This window comes from Mchenga conophoros, linkage group LG6 (assembly GCF_057382185.1).
Source record: "Mchenga conophoros isolate Kocher_MC1m ecotype Shallow Benthic linkage group LG6, M_conophoros_male_GT1.1, whole genome shotgun sequence".
Lineage (NCBI taxonomy): Eukaryota > Metazoa > Chordata > Actinopteri > Cichliformes > Cichlidae > Mchenga > Mchenga conophoros.
In genome coordinates this window covers 19,032,569-19,053,481 of record NC_140531.1, presented here as the reverse complement: position 1 = coordinate 19,053,481, position 20,913 = coordinate 19,032,569, and the positions used below count along the sequence as shown (strand labels likewise).

Sequence of the window (20,913 nt, the reverse complement as noted above, 5' to 3'; positions counted from 1 at the left end):
TTTCATTTCAGGGTTTTTATTGCCCCCCAGCGGTGAAACTGCGCTATTACAGAAGCCGTATCAATCATAACCTTTACACATGTTAATGTTTTAAAATGATTATATTATACAGAAAAAGATAATCGGTAAGTAAAATATTAAATACACAGAAAAAATAATTTTGATACATGTCATTAACAGTCAGCTAGTAATAAATAAAAGTCATGAGTAATTCATGCTGCTTTCACTATGGCACCTCAGTCATGGCTTCGTCTGCCTTAATTGGCTTACTTTTAACCAGCATGTGCTTCAAGCAAGTTTTAAATTTCCTGTTTTATAGTTTGTTGTTCTTTGTTTCAGGAAAATCAGCCCTGACATGTGACTCTCCAAATACTTCTCTTCTTGCACCAATTTCTAATATTTCAAGCAACTGTTGTAGAGGCAGGACTTTTAACATTTTAATAATCCTTGTGTATTGCTGTGAAAAAGCATTTTCCTCCTTCCTTCCTAAACTATGATTTAATGTATTGAAGGCAGAAAAATCCTAATCTAAGTGATTTCTTGATTCAGCAAGACTGACAGTAATCAGGCCCGAGTGTGGTTAGTGAAACTGAACTCAGCTTTCAAAGGTGTGAAAACAGGTGTGGGTCACTATCAGCCAAGGTTGTTGGCTGATAGTGTGCTAACTGAGCAGGGCTGTGTGAAAACATGGGACTGTAGCTAAGGTCCCATTCTGTTTTCAACAGTTTAATAACATCAAGTGTGAACTTCTCCCACAAACGTCATCATAAACATGCGTCATGGTGGATTTATGTCAACAGGAGTGTGCCATTAAAGTGAAGCTTGTTTATTAACGTTTCCAAGGTAACTGGAAATCCAAAATATTTTCCTCAACCTAATTAAATGCAGTTATGACAAAGCATTATGTATCATTAAGAGTTTGGTGCTTTGTATGTATGGCATTAAACAAGAAGCGACTCCCTGATTCACTAACAGTACATGCAAACATATCTGTGAGTAATTCAACTGAGTCATGGGGTGTACTCAGTCACAGCACTGTATAATTGTGGATACTTTTTTTCACAACTATGTTTATTAATAGTGTGCTTTATTATAATTTAGTTTGCAGTTTCACCAAGCTTTCATTATCAATTTTACTCCAGTCACACAAAGCCAGGCAGGATTTCAACTAAGCAACTAAACTCAGAAAGCATTTCATTTCAAAATATTATATTTGTATTTATTTTTATTCAACAAACATGGTGGTTCCTTCTTTCATGAATCAGGAGAACATGTTTGAAGCATCCAAGATGCAGATTTTATAGTCCACCTGTAGTTTCAGCACGGCGCCCCCACATCATCCCATTGTTAAGCTGTTTCCATATCAGAAATCCTTCTGAACTCTCTTTCACATCTTTTATCGATTCACAAGTTTTTCACCAAGGGAAATGAAAAGTGTTTAGCAGAAGACGCGTGAGGGTACAATAGTTTATTCTCAGTAAATGTACGATGTCCCGCCATGCCTCCTTTTCAGGTTTTAGTGACAGACACTAATCATTTAGTGTTATTAATTTGGCATGAAAACATTCAGCGTGAACTTTTTTTTTTTTTAAACACTTGAATTTAAAAAAAAAAAATCCTAACAGCCAGGTCTTATTGTGGATTTAGTAAAATTTAATTTATCTACAATTATTCCTCCATATAGATAGATTCTTTATTCATTTCAATGTCGCTCTTAAAGTGATAAGTTACACAATATCATACAGAAGCTGGATGCCAGTATTGGACAAAAAGTTGCAAAAATATTTGTCTTTTTTGTCTCTTTACATCTTTTCCATCAGTGTTTTGCAGCATATTGCAGAGCAGTCGGTGAAATGGAACAACTGTGACGCTGAACTCGAACTGATCGGGGGGCGAAGTGCAGGTGACGCCAATGCTGCAGGTGCTTGTACTGGTGAGGGCAGCAGTGCAGGATGGGGAAAATGAGAATGCATTGTGACACATTTTAAATCCACTTCTGCAAATCCTCCAGATGTGTTAAATTTAACTTAAGGGTTTTTCTGTGATTAGGAACTATGTGACAGTACATTAGAAAAACAAAACAACTAATAAAATCCATCACAAACTGATGGTGAATGCAGCAGAGATGAATACACTGACATATTTAAACCTCTCAGCTGTCGCTGAAAATTGAGTTTTTGGAAAGAACATCGTCATCTTGAACTAAAAATGTCCAAAAACTAACGCATACATGTGTTGGAGTAAAGAAGAAGACAGCATGGCAGCCCGGACGAGAAACTGCTTCCATATTTTAGTCCTACTCAGTTTCTCAGGTGCGTTTCTGCAGAGTCTTTTCTCTCCTTTTTCTCCTTTCACTGATTTTCTCTAGTCCTCATCTTCATCCTCCTCATCATCGTCGTCTGTCTGGTCCCTGGTGTCGAGGTCATCTTCATCTTCCACCTGCAAGGAAAGGGTCACAGTCTAACTAAAGCAGACAGACGAAACAGAACTGAGTGGTTCGCACTTACGTGTTTGCATCTATTCCTCTGTAACTATTAAATAATTACTCACTGCTAAAGCTACCACGACAGCAAACAAGCTTTAATGATACTTAGTCCAAGACTAGACACTAAAATCTTGCTGGGTTTTTTTTTTGTTTGTTTGGCAATGAAAAATAAGATGAATGACTAAAAAGAGTCAATTCCAACCCCTATAGGCCACAATCACACAGGCTTTGAGACCACAAAGCAGACACAGGTCACTGGAGACAACCTGTAGTCTCCAACCAGTTGGTGAGTGGTTGCTGTAGGTTGCTCACAGTTGATAGTGGGGGGGGGAAAAAAAACAAGAAAACAACAACAGGTGCATAAAGTTAACCAGTGCTGCACCACAGATTGCGGTGGTCACCCGTAGTTTGTGTGTAACCTACAAACACTCATGAATTCCTTGCATGCAAACTGTGGGCTACTGCAACCTGCTTGCAACGAAAATCAATCATAAGAAGACTGCAGCACCCTCTTTGCAGCCATTTTCACTTGGTGACAGCCAGAAACCACTAGCCAACCAGTCGGTGAATAGACATTTTAGTTACCGCTGTCTCGGCATGTGTGACTGAGGCTGCAGTGTGGTCGTTTTTATTTTGAATCCTCGCTAATCAGAATCAACTCACTGTTCATTTATTTAGATCAGACTGAATAATCTGGGGAAAGTTTAGATCAGACTACATACATACTACACTGGGGTAAAAAAAAACAAAACAAAAAAAACAAGGGACAGTTTGAAATTTTATACTTAATCCAACTTTTTCTTCTCCAGCACTTTCAAATCCTCCATAACTGGCTATCTAATCAAAACTCTCACAACTGAAAAACATATTTAAGCTATTTTAAAAACTGCAATCAAATCAATTTTACACCAACTGTCATAGAGCCACATCAATATCATGAGATATGTCATAGTTTCAATAACAACACTGTGCTAATTTAATGTCTGTGATACAGGATGTTAGAAACAAGCAGTGTTACCCTGATGTTTGTTCTGTTTTAAGATCGTCCTCTGGAGAATATTCATCAAAGTGCAAACTTGCAAAAGTCTCGTGGCTCATTGTCAGTTCAATTCAAATTGTCAGACAATTTTCTTTTGGCATAAGAAGGCGTAGGCATAAAGACTTCCAAGAGCCTACGGCTACCTGAGGGGACCTGGTGAACCAAACTGACCTGGGATCTCTGCTGGATGTTACTGGTCATCTTTCTCTCCTCTCACTCAAAACTTTTAAAGAAAATTCTCAACCTTACTGCTGGAGGTTGTTGGGGCTGCGTGTTTTACTAGCCTGAGAACAAAACTAGAGGTAAAAGGCTGAAACAGCAGCTCCACCTCATGTGGATGTTCATTTTCTCTGTGACACCCATTTTCCTGTATGACAATACTAATGCAGGGAAGTAATCAGTCCCAAAATCTGCTGGGTGTCCCGTTAACAAAATATTCCTAAAATTAACAAAAATATTCATATTATTTAAATGTGAGGCTATTAGATATTTCATAATTTCTACTGTTGAATTTTAGTGGGCTGAACTAATTTGTTCCTTATGTTTGGATAAACGAGGCAGATTGGCAGTGAAAACTATACATTTTATACTGGTGATTTTAGAAAATGCTAATAGCTTTCCTACCGTCTCTCCCAGCTCTTTCAGTCTCTTCTTCAGGTTGGTGATCTTCTGGTCTTGGTCTGCCAACAACATCAGCAGGTCATCCTGCTCCTTCTTGGACTCCTGGACGTCAGTTTGCAGCTTCTCCTTCTCCGTCTGCAGGATGGCCACCGTGCTCGTAGTTGAATCCAGCCGCTTCTCCAGCTCCGCCCGGCTCTCCGACAGGTTCTTTACCTCTGCCTGAGCCGCAGAGGGAGAGGAAGGAGACGGGAGAGAGGGAGTTAATATATGAGAAGTCCAAGCTGAATGCAGTATAAAAACATTACGGTAAATGAGGGTCAAGTGATTTAGAGGATCACATATTCTCACGCACCTTTAGTCTCTCCATCTCAGACGTCTGCGCTCCCAGCCTGCTCTCCAGTTCAGCCATCTTTGCAGCATCTAATGAGCTGTCACTAGAGGGGAGTGTGTCAGAGCACTGAGAGAAGCCAGAGAAAGGTTCATTAGTTTTAAACAACTTCAGCAAATCTATGTCAAATTGATCTTCTCATGATTTTTACCCCGACTTCAGCTCTTCTGAGCAGGTCTTGTCTCTCCATCTTCAGCTGGCCGATTTCTGTTGACTGGGACTGAACTTGACTTCTTAAAGCCTCCAGTTCCTGCAACACAGCACACATTCAGCACATGTACAAAATACTAACACCCGATCTGATTAATGCCTCCAGGTTAACTCTGGTGACATATATAATTCTTATTGTGAGAGAAAATAAGGTAATCCGAGTACAAAGTCTGTGTCCCAGAAGTCCATCCCGTCCTAAAACCACTAATACTCTACAGCAAGCTGTAGCGCTGCACTTCCTGAGAGGTTCTTCAGGCTTGAGTCACACCCTCTTGCATACATGTAAACATCATAAATCATCTTGAATATTTATGTCAATAAAAGTGAAAATAAAACGGTACACTTAAAGATTTACCTCTCTGTTAGTCACAAGAGTAATTCGAACACTTATTTAGTGACAAAACAAGCATTTGCCTCATGCGCTTAACCTTTTGAAACATTTTTAGCAAACAGGGGGTTCAAAGGAAAAGCAGGGACAGGTGTGAAGTGATGAATCCCACCTGGAGCAGCTCTGTGTCGTCTGATCCTCCTGCTGGACCCTCTGCTGTCTGTGCAGCTCCTGATTTCTACAGTTACACAGAGTTAAAACATTATGCAGTCACTTTCACTCCAGATACAATATGTAACTATGTGATTAACCCAAATACAGACATGAAGCAGTTTTTAGAAGCTCCCATATCCAGATATGTCAAAGTTTAAACGTAAAGGTTTCTTTGTGTCTTTGGATTTGGATTGCATGTTTATAGTTGCAGTAGTGTTTTCTGGTTGATCTTCGTCGTCTAATTTATTCTACAGGTGTGGTTTAAACATTATAATGATATAATAAGTGTTAATTCTAAAATAAGACATAGAAAGCAATGTATCAGTCCAAATCAATTGATTAATCTCTGGTGGTTGTATAGAGTCCACATTGCTCCCCGTGTGTCAGTCAGCTGTTTGGAGGACTATTTTGCCTACAGTTGTTTTACACCAACAAACGCATCAAAACAGCTTTAAAACATCTCTCTGGAATCAGCCCCCAGAACAACAATGCCAGTACACACAGACTTAAAAAGAAAAGAAAAAAAAGATACTAACCAGGCTGCTGATGAGAGCATCTTTGTCACCAAGTTGTGTTTGAAGTAGCGAGTGCTGTTTGCGGAGCTCCTCCACCTCCTCTCTGAGCTGGGTCAGCTCTTCTGTCTGCAGCCCGTTCACCTGAGAGCCGTCTCCCTGGCTGTTGGACTGACCCTGGTTCTCTTTAGCTGAAGTTAGAGCACAAACACTCAGTTTAAGTGTTAACAACAGCAATACTGATGCTGATGTTATCCCTAAATCTACAATCCTGAGCTGATTTAAGGCTCAATCACGCTGGAGTAAAAATGGGATAGCAACCTTCTCGTGAGTAGAAGGAGGGGGAAGCTTGGTGGTTTACTGGTGACTGCATTGAAATCTTTGCATTTAGCAACCAACTGCTAGTAGTTGCAGCAACTATCTGGCCATTGTGACCACTGTTAATCCAAAGGTTAAAGCAGCCTGTCTCCAAACAATCATGGCCTAATTTGGACTGACTGTAAACATTCTTAGACAGATTGACAAAGGTTTGGAAATAACTGTCATCTAATTTATCAACAGACCACTTACTAACACTTTGCAATCAATTTGACTCTGTGCTCAAGTCAGTCTCTCTGCAATATGGGACAAGTCAGCTACATCAGAGCAGGGTAGGTGAGCCTATGTCATCCATCCACCCTCTTCAGCTTATCTAAGTAAGGGTCACAGGGGGAGTCTTTCCCAGGTACCTTAGGGCGACAGGAAGGGTACACTCTGTACGAGTCACCAGTCTGTCGCAGGGCTAACACAGAGAGACTCGCACACTCACATTCACACCTATGGGAAATTTATAATCACCAGTTAACCTAACCCCACTAACTGCATGTCTTTGGACCACTGGAGAAATCCAGAGTACCCAGAACCCAGCATGGGCATAATTTTGCAGTTAAATCGCCGTCCTGCAGCAGCTACATCACCATTTGTGAATAAACCTCTGAATTTCAGTCTCCTATCTAAGAGGTTCTGGCTGAACTCTGATTCTAAGTAACAGGCTAGAGATACTCAGCTTTTACATGTCTGTGAGCTACAAAATTTCATTTTAACATTTTGTTTATGAAACAAAGTAAATTGCTCCTATGAAACGTGGCTGTGTGCGTGACGGTCTCGCACAATTTGATATAAAACAGTATCTGGGGATGTTGCTGCACATCCCTGTCGCTCTATTATCTGAGCAAGGGGGCAGTAAAAGCTTAATGTGCCCGCCGGAATGAGGTTGATAGGATTAAAATCCTGCATGTCAGTCCCTCATTTCTCATTCATTATGAGAAAATGTATTTTAAATGAACTAAATCTCTATATTTTATGTATCTAAATTCACACCACACACACACAGCCGATGAGGTGCACCCACCTAATTTCAGCTTGAGGATGTTGTACTGGTCTTTGTGCTGCAGGATCTGTGACTGCTGCTGGGTGATTGTAGCCTGCAGCTGTTCATTCTGGGAGGTCATGCATGCCACCTGCTCCTTCAGCTCCTGAAGCTGAGCGTCCTGAGGATCATGTGATCAAAAATCAATCTGTCAGCAGGAGAGTATATCAAACTGAACAAACACAACATGTAACAAAATGAAAATTGTGTTATTTACCTGCTCTCTGATCAGCTCTTTATACTGAGTCACAATGTTGTCGTGCTGCTCTAATGTCTTCTTCACCTCCTCTTCCTTCTTCTCCTCCTCGCTAGACTTGTGAACTGCTTTGGTTATCACTCCTGTGGAAAAGTAGGGAGAAGAACATAACTCGTTAGGCCAACTGAAACTCTGCAATAGTTCTCTTAAACTGTTCTTGTTAGGATGAATGTGACGGGACTGACCTTCCAGTTCTTTGACCAGCTTGGTAAACTCATGATCGAACAACATCTGCTCTGGAGACGGGAAGACGGGCTGCGGCTTCTGAGCCGCCCGCGAATACAGTTCATGTTTGGTGATGAAGCACAGCTTCTCTACAAAGTTTTCCTTTCCGATCCGCTTCTCGATGAGCTGCTTTAGCTTCTCTCTGAAGAGGAGAGAGCACAGTAGCTTTGTCACAATATTAAACAGATTTTTATTTGTTTTAAATTTGTCAAATCAGGGGACAAAGACACCACATTTAAACAATGTACCTCTCATTTAAACACTTTAGATACACAAATGATGGATATATATCAGCTGAAATGATGAAAATCTGATTTGTGAAATGCATGTAATCTATATTTTTTTAACTTATCACCATAATAATGTGTTTACTTGTGTGTATACTGAGTATTGTTGTCGTTCTGTCACCAAAAATGTTAGGTAAACCTAATTATAGCATGCACATGTTTGAGTGAGTGAAAGAGATTTACTTGGTATAGTTTTCCAGCGAGTTGTCGTTATAATAGATGCAGATGCCGAGAAGCAGCGCACACAGGCCCTGCACCAGCCTCTCGTCCTCCCCCAGGTTCTCTGAGATCTGAGCGGTCAGCTACAAGAGTCAGTGTCAAGGACTCATCCAAGTAAAGCTGCACATTTTAAGTAAGACTGAATGAGAGGTTTTAACCTAAACACAAAATCAAACTGAATAAAAGAAAAAAGCATAATAAATAACTTGTTTACGAGGCATTAAGAACCCTATGAAGTAGTAAAACTGACAAAAGGATACAAAAGGAACATTTTCTTGATTGTGCAGAAAGTGCGTAACGGCAATCGGACAGTTGCTGATCCATGTACACAGCAGCATGAGGAGGCCCACCCTGGTCTGCACTTTACTGCCCTGCAGAGAAAAACAACAAGACAGAAGGAGAGTCAACGTGTTTCTGTAGAACTACAGTGACACTTAGAAACACAAAAACACGATGCTACACGACAAAAAACACAGAAAAGAGAGTCAGACTGAATCCTCATCACATTTAAACGTGACTGGGAATAGTTTAGAGGTTGGATCCAGATTACTTAACCAATTAACGTATCTAGTAAGCAGCCATTTCATCAGAGCATGAGCGGAGTATAGATGTTAGCTCTAAAATGGTAAATTACATTAAAAAAGAAGCATTGGATTTGCTGGTACAGCAACAATTAAGCATCCCTATCAGTGGAAATGGCGAAGTTAAAACAATGCATGTCCTTTTCTGGTCAATAAAAATAAGGAAATGGTTAAAGTAATCCTTCAACACATGTCATACATTAGTGGTTAATGAGGTTATCATAAGGACAGTCAAAACAAAAACATTAACATATTTAGATTGAGGTTAGATTTATCAGAGCAAGCAATCCTGTGATAATTACTAAAAAAATGTAAATAAATAAAATAACTACATGATCAACAATAAAATCAGTTTGCTTTGAAAATAATTGATTGCAAAGTGTTATGAAACTGCAACGGAAACTTTCTCATTTCCAGCTGTCAGCACATGCAAAGCAAACCCCGCTAAATGTGCTTTTCAGGATTTTTTTTTTAATGACATAAATTATTTCATTATTATTAAAAGAGCTTAAAGATCTTTAAAAGAGCTCAATGTGGATTTCTTTTTTCCTTCTTTATAAAAAACGTCCCTCAAATGCGCACATTTATGGGAAACTGATGCCAGCGAGTGGATATGTCATCTCTATCACTGAAAGGAAGACAGGATGATTTTCATGGAGTTGGAACATGAGATGATGAAAAACAACAGTGTGACGCGGTACGGAGATGAGCAAAAACCTGTTAAGTTTAAATTGTGGCTTAAGACTGCCAATCAACAGGTGCATTAACACTTAACGCGCGACATGCTTTTAAGAAAGGAGCTCTCTGAGTAAGCAGTGAAGGTGTGGATAAAAACTAATCAGCATTCAAAACTATAAAAACTTACAAAAATCACCTTTTCAGCTTTTGTCTCCAAATGTGACGCAATGCAAAATAAATAAAATGAAGAGGAAAACAAAAGAAAAGACAATGACCACCACAGGCGTCAACTGAGCACACATTGGCCTGGTCTCTACAAAGACGTCATATGTGTGTGGGGGGCACTGATGACCATTAACACTTGAGACATTGCTGAAATTGACTTATGTAAAGCAAATGCTGTGTGACACAGCTTCATAATACAAAATAATCTTAGAGGAAACATTTCCACTTCTGTATCTCTTCCAGGAAACCACCAACACAACACATCACATCAAGGCACAGCTATCCAGTTACAACTGTCTAATGGGCTGCACTGCTGCCAGCCTGAGACTGGAAGTCAGAAGAGGTGTGGCTCGTATGAATGTGTGTTTTTAACACAAAGCTGCACACTGCATATGCCTGACACAAAGACGACATCTTCACAAGTATGAGCCACTGTCAGAGATCTTAATTCTGTTCTAGACAATCGGTGACAAAAATCTGTTCGCTACCTAGAATCCAAATCACATTTGCAGATTTTAGTAGACAATGGTCGCCCCACGCAAGCAGTCGGCAACCACTGGCTGCCAGGGAAAAAGGTCTATTTGTCAATTGGATGGCAAGTTGTTGCTGGGTGTTTCTGTGAAATTGTTTACTAAAGCATCATTACCATAATCCTAGAAAATAATCAGTTACCCCCCCAGCCAGGACAACAACCCCCCCCCCCCCCAAAAAAAAATAAAAAAATAAAAATAAAAATACTTATTCCACAATAGGTTGGTGAGTAGCAGCTGACAGGCACATTAGGGCAAACTAGTCATGAAGAGACTGATTTAGACTCCTGCACAAAATCTATGTTGTAACCAGAAAACCCTCTTAACCCTTTGCTGCACTCTTCCACATCACTGAGTAGTTTGGGTACATCAGCTGCCTTGATCCGATGTGTAGTTACATTTATCGGGAGGTACACGTCAGCTGTCATGGAAGGTTACAGTGTAGGTTTACAACGGGGTTTCCGGTTCGTAAGTTATGACATAGATTTTCTGCAGAAGTCTACATGATGAAGCATAACAGTCCTGTACTGATAACCTCCTTTGGTCACTAGCATGCCACTATAACTTGTCAGCAAGCAATTAGGTTAGTCGATGATGGCCTTCAAGCCTGAGTGACTGAAGCCTTAGCCACTTTACACTTGAGCACAATCCTGGATTTGTGGTTCCATCTCACCCACACTTATGAACAAGATCCTGAGATACTTGAATAACACTAAAATGGGAAAGCAAACCTGCAGGAGTGCCCTCTACAGTTTTTAAACGGAGCACCAGGGCCCACCAGACAGCACATGCTCATACCAGCTGCCTTAGTTGAACAGTTTTCACATGTTCGTCAGGTAATGGAGGTTGGATGCAAATGTCCGTCGCAGACACATAACAATGTGGCTCTTGCACAAACTACCTAACCACGCTGAGGGTTTTCATTAGTGATAATAATTCTGAAACATGAAATGATTTCACTTCCTCTTTTACAGGAGGTGACCGTCAAGCTCTTGGTAGGAAACTTGAGCACACCATCAAGGCTTAGAGGTTGTGAGTATCCAAAGACCAACCTCAGGCCTCAAGCAATAGGAGCTCAAAGTACGTTTATCTTTATCAAGTTGTTTCACAACAGATAAGTACCAGCAGTAATTTGGAGCCTTTCAGCAGCATGAAGTTAGTTTTTAAATCTGTTTTGGTACCAAGGTTATGTTTTACAAGGCCTCTTTGATCCCATTATTTGGGATTTCCAGTTCAGAAATATCTGAACCCAAAGGAAGACATAAAAATCATACACACTCCTATAAATCATCTGCCAGTTTTGCTGTGCGCCATGCAGGACAAAAAGCAGTGACAGTCACTCACTTGAACAGGAGAAGGCCCAAAAGTTGCTGCAGTACTCACTTCCTGAACAAACAGATAAGGGCTTGCAGCACAGCAAACAAAGTTCAAAGTTTAAAGTAGGTGTCAGGATGATAGCACCAGAGATAAACAATTAAAAACAGCCAATGTGTCCCTTTTCTCTGAACCTCTCGGGTGTCCACTTGTGTACTTCCCCACAAGCCCCTGGTGAAAACACTGACAGCAACCACATCTTACAGGTGTGTGAGGAGGAGTTCACTTGTGTGTCACCCTAATGAGGAAGCGCTGGGTCAAAGCTTTCAGTTAGGGACAAAGATCGGGTAGTAAAGAGTTATAAGGAAGCAAGATCCCCCAACAAGTGGGCCAACAAGACCCCTACTACAACTGCCAAGCCAAAAACATAACACAGACAGGTGCCACCCAAACACTCACACACAGGTACACTTTACTCACCCGCCGGACGATCTTATCACCCTGCAAAACCACAATAATGTGACACTGTTCTCTTCACTGTGATCGACAATAGTGCTGTTTTAAGAAACCTATGGCAAACGGAGACACACAGCCTATCAGCACGCTCCTCTGTATCATCATTGCCCTACCTGGGAAAGGATGTTGGTGCACTGCTGCAGCAGAGACACAGGGGGCTTGCCCAGGCTGGTGGCAAGCTGAACCCTCAGCAGCTGCTCTTTCTGGGTGAGGTTGTCCTGCAGGGCATGAGCTAAGGCCACAGCAGCACACCAGTTTGAAAGAGAGTCTACTGAGAACAGGCCTCCACACAGCAGCTGTCCTGCAGAGATGGAATTGGCTAAAAGGCAGAAAAAAGTGAGCTATTAAGCACTTAAAACAGTGTGAACCATCTAAAAGCACAGACCACATGTTATTTATTTATAGGACCTGAAACTGTTACTGACCATCAATGGTGGAGGGCAGCAGTGTAGCAACTATCTCCCCCTGGCCTTTCTGGTTTTTATAGAGGAAACACTGAAAACAGTAAAGGACTGCACAGCGAAGCACAAATGGTTGTCTCTCGTTCACCATGGACATGAGCAGCACCACAATGGCTGGTCTGTGGGGACATGAAGAAGAGAGGTCACCATAGGATTTAGATGGATAAAGGCGATTTAACAGGTCAGTCCACTGGTTGTGTTTTTACCTTGGTGGGTTTGATGGAGCGTTGACAGAAGCAAAATAGTCCTGGTTGACCTGAGAGCCTCTGATAACCTCTGAAACTGTGTTGATGGTCTGAAAGAAAGCATCCAAATCAAAGTCACGATCATTAATCTGCATAAGCTCACTGCTGAGCAACAAAAATTCTCTTTTTTCAGCTTTGTTACTCTAAGTATCATGACATATCAAACCAGTTTCCATGTCGAAGTGTCTCCTGCAATGCACAAAGCTCCCATCTTTTTAATTTGATGCATTTTTTTTCCCCAAATGTCAATCTGGACCTTTCTAGATTTTAATTAGCCCCATACAGAGGCATGTCTTTAAGCTTTAGAAACTCCCAGTGTACCCTAAAGTCTCTGGTCTCACAGTATCCCAGACACAAAATATAAATCACTGTCTGGCCGACCAAGATTTCAGTGTGGACATTGATCTTAGGATAATAACTATTTGTCAGCAAACAATTCAAGCCACACCACTGCTATCCTCATTGTGGATGGGATCCTCCCAGCGCTCTTGTTCGAAGTCATTTTAATTTTTGGTTTTCTTCCTCCAATATGATTACATTTGTCTATCAATGAGTCACCCGCAGCCGCTTTACTTTACTGACCGACCCAAAACATAACATGTTTTTCAGGAGAATTTAAACCCTTGTCCTAAATGCAGCTGTGCTGATGCATGACATGAAGGAAAGTATTGGACCACACCTCTTACTGTCTGAGGTTGTAGTCTGTAGCACGGGGTCCCCACAAGGAACAGTACTCGGCCCTTTCCTCTTAACCCTGTACACTGCGGACTTCAGTTATAACACGGACACTTGCTATCTCCAGAAGTTCTCAGACGACACCGCCATTGTGGGTCAGGTGTCGGAGGGAAATGAACTGGAATACAGGGGGTCATCAAATACCTCTTTGCATCAATGCCAGCAAGACGAAGGAGCTGGTGATTGACTTCAGCAAAAAGCCAGCCCCTATTACACCAGTGAACATCCAGGGTTTGGACATTGAAACAGTGGAGGAGTATAAATACCTGGGTGTTCACCTCAACAACAAACTGGACTGGCCCACAAACACAAATGCACTTTACAAAAGGATCTAGAGTCGTCTCCACCTGCTATGGCGGCTGAGATCCTTCGGGGTGAACAGGCCACTCCTAAGGAAATTTTACGACACTGTGGTGGCGTCTGCTATTTTCTATGCTGTGGTCTGCTGGAGTGGTGGAATGGCAGAGAGGGACAGGAGGAACCGCAACAAACTGGTCAGGAGGGCCAGCTCTGTCCTGGATTCTCCGCTGAAGTCCATCGAGCAAGTTGGGGAGGGGAGGATGTTGTCTAAGGTAACATCCATCACGGACAGTCCCTGCATGAGACTGCACTCGTTCAGCAGTAGACTTTTACACCCAGAGTGTAGGAAGGAGCGCTACCGCAGGTACATTCTTACCAGCAGCTGTCAGACTCTATAATGCAGCTTAACATTCTTTTGGTCATCTTACTCACCAGCTTGTTTGTTTACTGTACATTTTATACATGTCTCCGTACAATTTTTCTATACATATTCTGTACATTGTTACCTGTACATACCTGTATATACGAACTTCGGTTGCTTATGTTTATAGGACCACCTTGTGTCTTCCTTTTATATTTTATTTTCCCTTGCTGTAAGAGTTCTGTAACACCGAAATTTCTCATCCGTGGGATAATAAAGGTTTATTCTATTCTATTTGAATTGATGTGTTTAGGTTCCACTGCCATTGCTGTATAAACCATACAAACATAAATGTTAGGACCTCTCTGAATTCGAATGTGATACGTTTTAACCTCTCAGACATGCCTCAGCACTTGTTTGCTGTGAGAACTAAAGAATCTTTTGAATGCTTCAATGGCTAATGGTCCCAGACTTAACGAGCGGGTTGTTGTGATTACCTCAGTGAGGATGTCTGCAGGGACACCAGTGGCCATGAGGATGGTGCACAGCTGCTGCAGTAGGCCACACTGGAACATGGACTTCTGACAGCTGGCTGTAGCTCCAGGAGAGTTCACTGGAGACACCATGACTCGCACCAGCTGGGATTACAACATTATTTAACAGTTATTTAAGAGTTTTAACAAATAATATTCAGCTGTTTTTAATTAGTACTTAGATCAAGATAACAATTAGATATATTACCTGCAGCATGAGATGAAGGTTTGTGACCTTTTGTGCAGACCAACCAGAGTTATCATCACCAACCTCGAACCAGGGCTTCATTCTCTGGATGTAGGAGCCTTCTTTAAAGAAGTTCTGGTTGGAGCTGTTGTTCTTTAGCAGGTTGAGGAGAAGAAGCAGACAATCCTCTACCACAATACCTGCACACAAGAAAGAGGACAGATGTCAGGACATATCACAAGCCAAAAAAACCACCAAAAAACCCCCACTGTGTTTAGAGAAAAGAGGTAGGATCGTATTGTTCAGTAACAATTCTGTGTAAAAACTCTATTTACCTCCATCGCTGCTACCTTCTTCTGTGATGATATCTAGGAGGCGTTCAAACGCATTCTCAAATGCCACAATTTTCTGAATGGCAGCGTTGCTTTTAGTCAGCTGTTGAAGTAGCAACAAGCCCTGATGGTGGCAGAAAACAAAATGTCACAGACTCAAACAGACCTCTACTCAACACTCTGTTTCAAAGGGGTTCAAATACAGTGTAATACAAAACGTAAGTGTGCTTACATCATTGCGAATTACTTCTCTGGAGTCTGCCAGCAGGTCCATCAATCTGGAAACACCTGTGAGAGTAAACAGAAACAAAAAATGTTGCTGTTAAAGCAATAAATTCCCGACGTGACAAAGTTCAATATAATGCAGAGATAAGAAACTCACCCATGGGGCTGACCAGAATAATACCCTGGATCTGTGGACCCTGGTTCTTCAGCAGAGCAGTTAGCAGCTTCACTCCGGGCCACCGTACATGAAAGTCAAACTCCTAAAAATGCAGAAAAGCATCAGATGGGGGTCAGGAAAAATTTAACAATACAGAGTTTCTGCTGCTGGATCAAAACCACTCTGTACCTCCAGCAGAGTGAGGAGCAGGGTTACGTGCTCAGGATCCTGGACGAACGTGTCTGTAAACTGGAGGCCGAGGTCGTCTGCCTGCTTCTGTGCGTTCTCATCTGTGAAGCGAGATTGAAAATGAGTCACCGTCTCAGGAGTCATCCATGAAAGTGTGTGGACCCAGCTGGTTTGTTCATATAAATCAGCCTGAGCAACACAGCAGTGAAGCTCACATGTATAACTTCAATTACCAATGACGAGCGACTTTACAGGTACCATGACAATGAGAGACGCGCTCAGGGTGACAAATGTGAACAAACCAGGAAGACAAGAGAGGCTACACACAGGAGAGGACAGCAGGGTTACCGCCAAAGGAAGTGTATTCTAAGCCCGCAGTGATAAACAGTTAATTAGGGATGAGTGCAGCACTTTAAAGCAAAGAACTGAAAATAAATGGATGCTTTTCCCAGCTAAGGATCCATTACCGAGATTACAAAAAGAGTGTTCTTGTCTACTTTTAGTGGTATGACTTTATGCAAACAGCTATTGCCACAAACAGACTCAATAAAAGCTTCTACCCACAGGTCCTCATATATGCCTCCTGACTGAAAAACTGATGATTCACTCCCACTTTTAACTGTAGTAGAGCAGGTCGCTATATGCTGCTCTGACTTCATTTTGCACTATACTGTGTGTGTGTGTGTGTGTGTGTGTGTGTGTGTGTGTGTGTGTGTGTGTGTGTGTGTGTGTATGTATACACACACACACACACACACACATTTATTTATTTTTTCCTCCATGTTATACATTTTAGCTGCTAAACTATTTTTCATTCTTCCTGCAACACTAACAATGGAGATCATTGATTAACATTAGTTAACTGAGATAAACTTATCTTAGTTAATTAATTAGTTAGTTAATATACATTAAATTTCAAGGTGGAGCACCTGCAGACAATAGCTTAACACTTTAGCTTCTTGCAGCTTATTGTTTTGGTTCCCTTGGTCCATCTTTACTGGTTTATTTTGCTCTAAACAAAGTTTTCAGCACCAGTTGGCTGTTGTGTTTAATGAAAATGCTCTGAAAAACCACAACGCATACTACCTGACAGCAGAAAGACACAGAGACAGGCTGCTGATGGCAATTGAAACCAAATCAGAGCTAAAAAGTAAATCACTACTGCCAGGTAGATAGAAATCTCTCTAGTTTTGCCCCCATGTACAATAATTAGTATTGGTATAACAACAACAACAACAACAGTGCAAAATTACTGAGGTATTAAAATGTGATGTGAGGGGGGAAAAAAAAAAAACAGCCAGAAGATGGGGCGTAATGAAACATTAGTGAAGCATTCTTGTCAACACCAAAGTGCCTTCCTGTTTATTTTCTGGTGCCCTCTAATTTTAGTGAAGTTAGTTATAACTAGTTAGCACTAAAGCTACTGCACAAAGGCACAGTTTGAGTACTGACCAGGCACAGACACATTCTTATGCTTCCCTGAGACAGGGAGAGGGGCTACTGCGTCTGCGAGTGCAGGGAGGAAGACAAGTTCAACGCCTTACCCAAAAGCTAGCATTCATTCCAAGTCCAGCATCAGCTGACAGAGACTTGTTAACCCATGCCATGACAACACCATTTTCATTTATCAGCTTATTTTAATCTTTGCAGGGAATACATTTAAAATGCGCTCTTTTTCAATAACCAAACAAAGGGGACTGTGTGATTCGTAAGTGCCGTTGGTGTTAGAGGGGTTGGCATCATGCACAGTCAAAGAATTTTACCTTCTGATTCATCTGTAGGTTAAAACATGGAAGAGAAGAGAGAGACGAGAGTCTTTAAATAAAGCAGTCATCATCAGTGTACAGAAGAAGGGAATGCAAACTGACAGCTTTCCATGTTTAACATGAACTGAACTCGTTTACACATGCAAAACAAACATGGGTTTTAAGTCAGTTCAAACCATTTACAGAAGTCTCACAATGAGGAGGAATTCATTTCAATATAGTTAGAAATGTCTTTAGATCAGAGGTTTTATCTTCCAGTTATGAATTCAAGTTAAATTACACATTTTTTAAGGATGTGGGGTGTAATACCTTGTTCTTCCTCCTCATCATTGCAGATGACATTGTAAAGCGTATCCAAAGCATAGCCGAGGATTTCAGAGTCAGATCTGTTGCATTTGGGAGACAAACATTAGCATGTTTACTGAGCTGTAATCCACAAGCATTACAAGTATGAGTATTAACATACCTGTCAGTCTGTAGTATGTTAATCAAGTGATCCATTGCCTGTGTTCCAACTTCCATTCGATATTTCTAGAAAACATTTAAAAAAAAATGCTCATAGGATCGGTAATGCAACCAGAACCTAAAATAAAGGAATTTTAGTTAGAAACATTCTGGATTTCTGTGGCATTTCTTGTGAAATACAGGAAACCTGCACATCTATCTGTGTAGCAGACCAGGACTAACACCCATGTGTGTTAACGTGAAACCCTGTGCCTCTTAAATCCCTTATTCAAGCTCGATAAACTCATTACTCATGGTTGACAGTGCAGCTAATGGCAAAACTGTCAGTGAACAGAAGTGACTTGGTGGAGGTCAGAGAGGAGTTCATTTTAATCAGTAGAACGTGACAAACAAGACTTTTAACCAAGGCTACGGATGGCACGTTTATTGCAGTGAGACACAGCAGAAGACATGTGCAGACTGCTTTATGTACATGATGTTAGTGCAGTGATTTCAACTCAAAGTTTCACAGCTCTTCTCTTAAATAGTTTCACTAAAACCTTCAAGAAATTACAATTTTCCAAGGCAAGTTCGGATCCATTTAACTAGCAACTGACTGCATACAGCTTCAGGCCCTTTTAGTTCTCTACTTATACTTTACCTTGGAGAGGGACTTAAGAGCACGGACAGCATCTCTCCGATCTTCTAGAAGTGTGGAGGAGGCAACTCGATCGCACAGCTTCTGGATCTGTTAACGGACATATTATTTTTTAACTATTATTGCCATGCTTGCTGATAATTTCTGTAATTTTATGTCTCTGAAATTGACAGAATTTTTGGAATGTTTTAAAGAGCTGTGGTTTCCAAGTCCCAAGGGTTCTGTGGTGGAGTTGTGAGGAGAAGAAGCAAAAAAAAAAACAAAAAAAAACAATACAAAAAAAACAAAATACTGTATATAATTACATTTAGCACACACAGACAGCTGACAACTTAAAGGAAAAAACACTAGTATTTCTGAACCCTTTCAAGTTTTGAAATCTTTTGTTTTAATCCAACACCATCTGACAGCTTGTGTCTTAATGTGCACCTTGGTCACTTCAGTAAGATTTACGTATCACTTATGAAAAGGCGCATGTGTGAATGCACGATGTTTCCTGCATCTCAAGTTGCTTAGCTCTTATTACTAAGATGATGAGTCAACACATGTTTAATGCAAACTGCCATGAAAGTCAACTGTGACAGTGTGATAAAGTGTCTAAGTTGTCTGTCTAAAATGAGATCTGGCTGATTGCAAAGGCCACAGAAAATGACTTGCATCGCTCTAATACTCAAACCATTCAGCAATCCTTCATGTCACCCTGGAAGACACCACTCCCATCATGGGATGAAGGTGACAACTTTGTATTGATTTGACGAGACAAAGGGGACAAGTGGACCCAACCCACCCCCCAAAAAAGGCCCACCAGATGCACTTATTGTAGGGAGGTTTACTGCTTTCATTTTCATACAGGTCCTATTCCAAAAGCAAAAGGCGGTCTAAAAATGCACATTTTCTTGGAAAACCGATAAGTTTTACTGCAGCATGGGATGTCGACAAGTCAACAGTAAATTAATTTAACACCTCTAAACACAGAAAGAGCAGTAACAAGGTGGAGAAACAAAACAGAATTTGAGAAGGTTTCTGTTCAAGTGTTTTGTGCATTCTCAGGAGTGACAGCTTTCTCCCTGAGCAGTCACTATACAAAGATCTGATTATATGTGGCTGTCTGCTGCAATTTCAGCAATGTGTCAGGAGATTCCTGCATGGAACACTATGCATGGCTGTCATCAGCTAAAGTACAAAATATTCAGTTATTTTTTTTGGTGCTTTTAAACCAATTGATTAGCAGGCAATCAATACTAAATAGTTCGCTGCCGCCCTACGTACACGACGAGGTCCATTTTTATGTTATACACTAGCTCATTTTACAAGATCGCACTAATATGTTTAGTAGATTTACAGATTAAAGTTAATCAAAACAAAACGCTGACGTGTAAACAGCTGACAGTCCTAACGGGCTGGTCCTTGGTGTCCGTGTCTTTCATGGATTTCTCCATTCATTGTGGCTTCACAGCAGGTTACACACACTCCCACTGCTGCCTGACAGATTAGCCACCTTAGCTCATTAGCCCTCTAACTAGCTCGCTGTCAGTTATTCGCCAAGTGAAAGGTATCTTAGGTATCATCACACATTCTCTTAGGTGTTTGTTATGTGACGGAGCAAAAAATAACTAGTTTAAAAACACAACTCTATCCCCCTGTTCTCAGTTTGTACGGCGCACAGCGGAGAAACGTAAGCTAGCCGCTGCTAGCCCAGCTGCTTTCCTACCGTCTCCGCTCCGGACGGCTGCGGCCCGGCTGCCTGCCCACTTATCACTCCTCTGAAGAAGTTCATCTCGGTGCCGTATTCAGAGCCTCTCTTTCTTCACAAAACACCCCTCTGCCGCCTCTCACTGTGCTCAGTATAATAGACACGTAAGAGAGTACACAATGATATATTTTTTACACTGTGTACACTGACCTATCCCGGAACACTAACGTTTGGGCACTGCGCATGCTCGCAAACGTGGCGATACGTGGCTCAGCAGCAGACCACCAGCCGGTTATTTAAAGGGCAAGAAAACTAATGATTATGCTCTGTGATAGGCAATGCAGCGATAAAATAAACAATTATCAATTAAATCTATCATTAGAGGGTTAAAGTTTTTAACTCTCACACAATGTTCAAGTAAAATTGACTGGAGTAAAATGTGTCATTTAGTGCTAAAAAACACAAAGAATACAAATGTCTCTAAATTTTATACTGTTGTACAGGAGCTACAATCCTTTAAACACTGAGTTTGTTCTGAATTAAATTGATCTGTAACTATCCAGGTGGATTTCAGATCATTGTGCCAGTGGGC

At 41.1% G+C, this 20,913-nt stretch overlaps 1 protein-coding gene across 6 annotated transcripts; it reads right to left on the bottom strand.

Annotated features, from left to right (window-relative positions):
- Positions 1-1,192: 1,192 nt before the first annotated feature.
- On the bottom strand, positions 1,193-20,576 carry uso1 (USO1 vesicle transport factor). 6 transcript variants are annotated; one of them, XM_085276635.1, is made up of 27 exons: positions 20,340-20,576; positions 18,632-18,718; positions 17,993-18,057; positions 17,836-17,912; positions 17,524-17,535; positions 17,213-17,266; positions 15,761-15,861; positions 15,572-15,674; positions 15,422-15,477; positions 15,193-15,313; positions 14,879-15,057; positions 14,635-14,775; positions 12,703-12,791; positions 12,461-12,615; positions 12,149-12,354; positions 12,000-12,020; positions 8,452-8,562; positions 8,156-8,274; positions 7,646-7,827; positions 7,422-7,543; positions 7,187-7,325; positions 5,821-5,987; positions 5,244-5,309; positions 4,685-4,783; positions 4,498-4,602; positions 4,149-4,364; positions 1,193-2,439 (listed from the first exon to the last, which is right to left on the bottom strand). In XM_085276635.1, exons 1-27 carry the CDS (start codon positions 20,403-20,405, stop codon positions 2,365-2,367), a joined length of 2,934 nt encoding a protein of 977 aa, XP_085132761.1. In that variant the 5' UTR covers positions 20,406-20,576; the 3' UTR covers positions 1,193-2,364. The 6 variants fall into 6 exon arrangements, with proteins under 6 accessions (XP_085132761.1, XP_085132760.1, XP_085132755.1 ...); XM_085276634.1 differs by lacking the exon at positions 17,213-17,266 and having other exon boundaries at positions 1,193-2,464; XM_085276629.1 differs by lacking the exon at positions 17,213-17,266.
- Between the last annotated feature and the right edge of the window lie 337 nt (positions 20,577-20,913).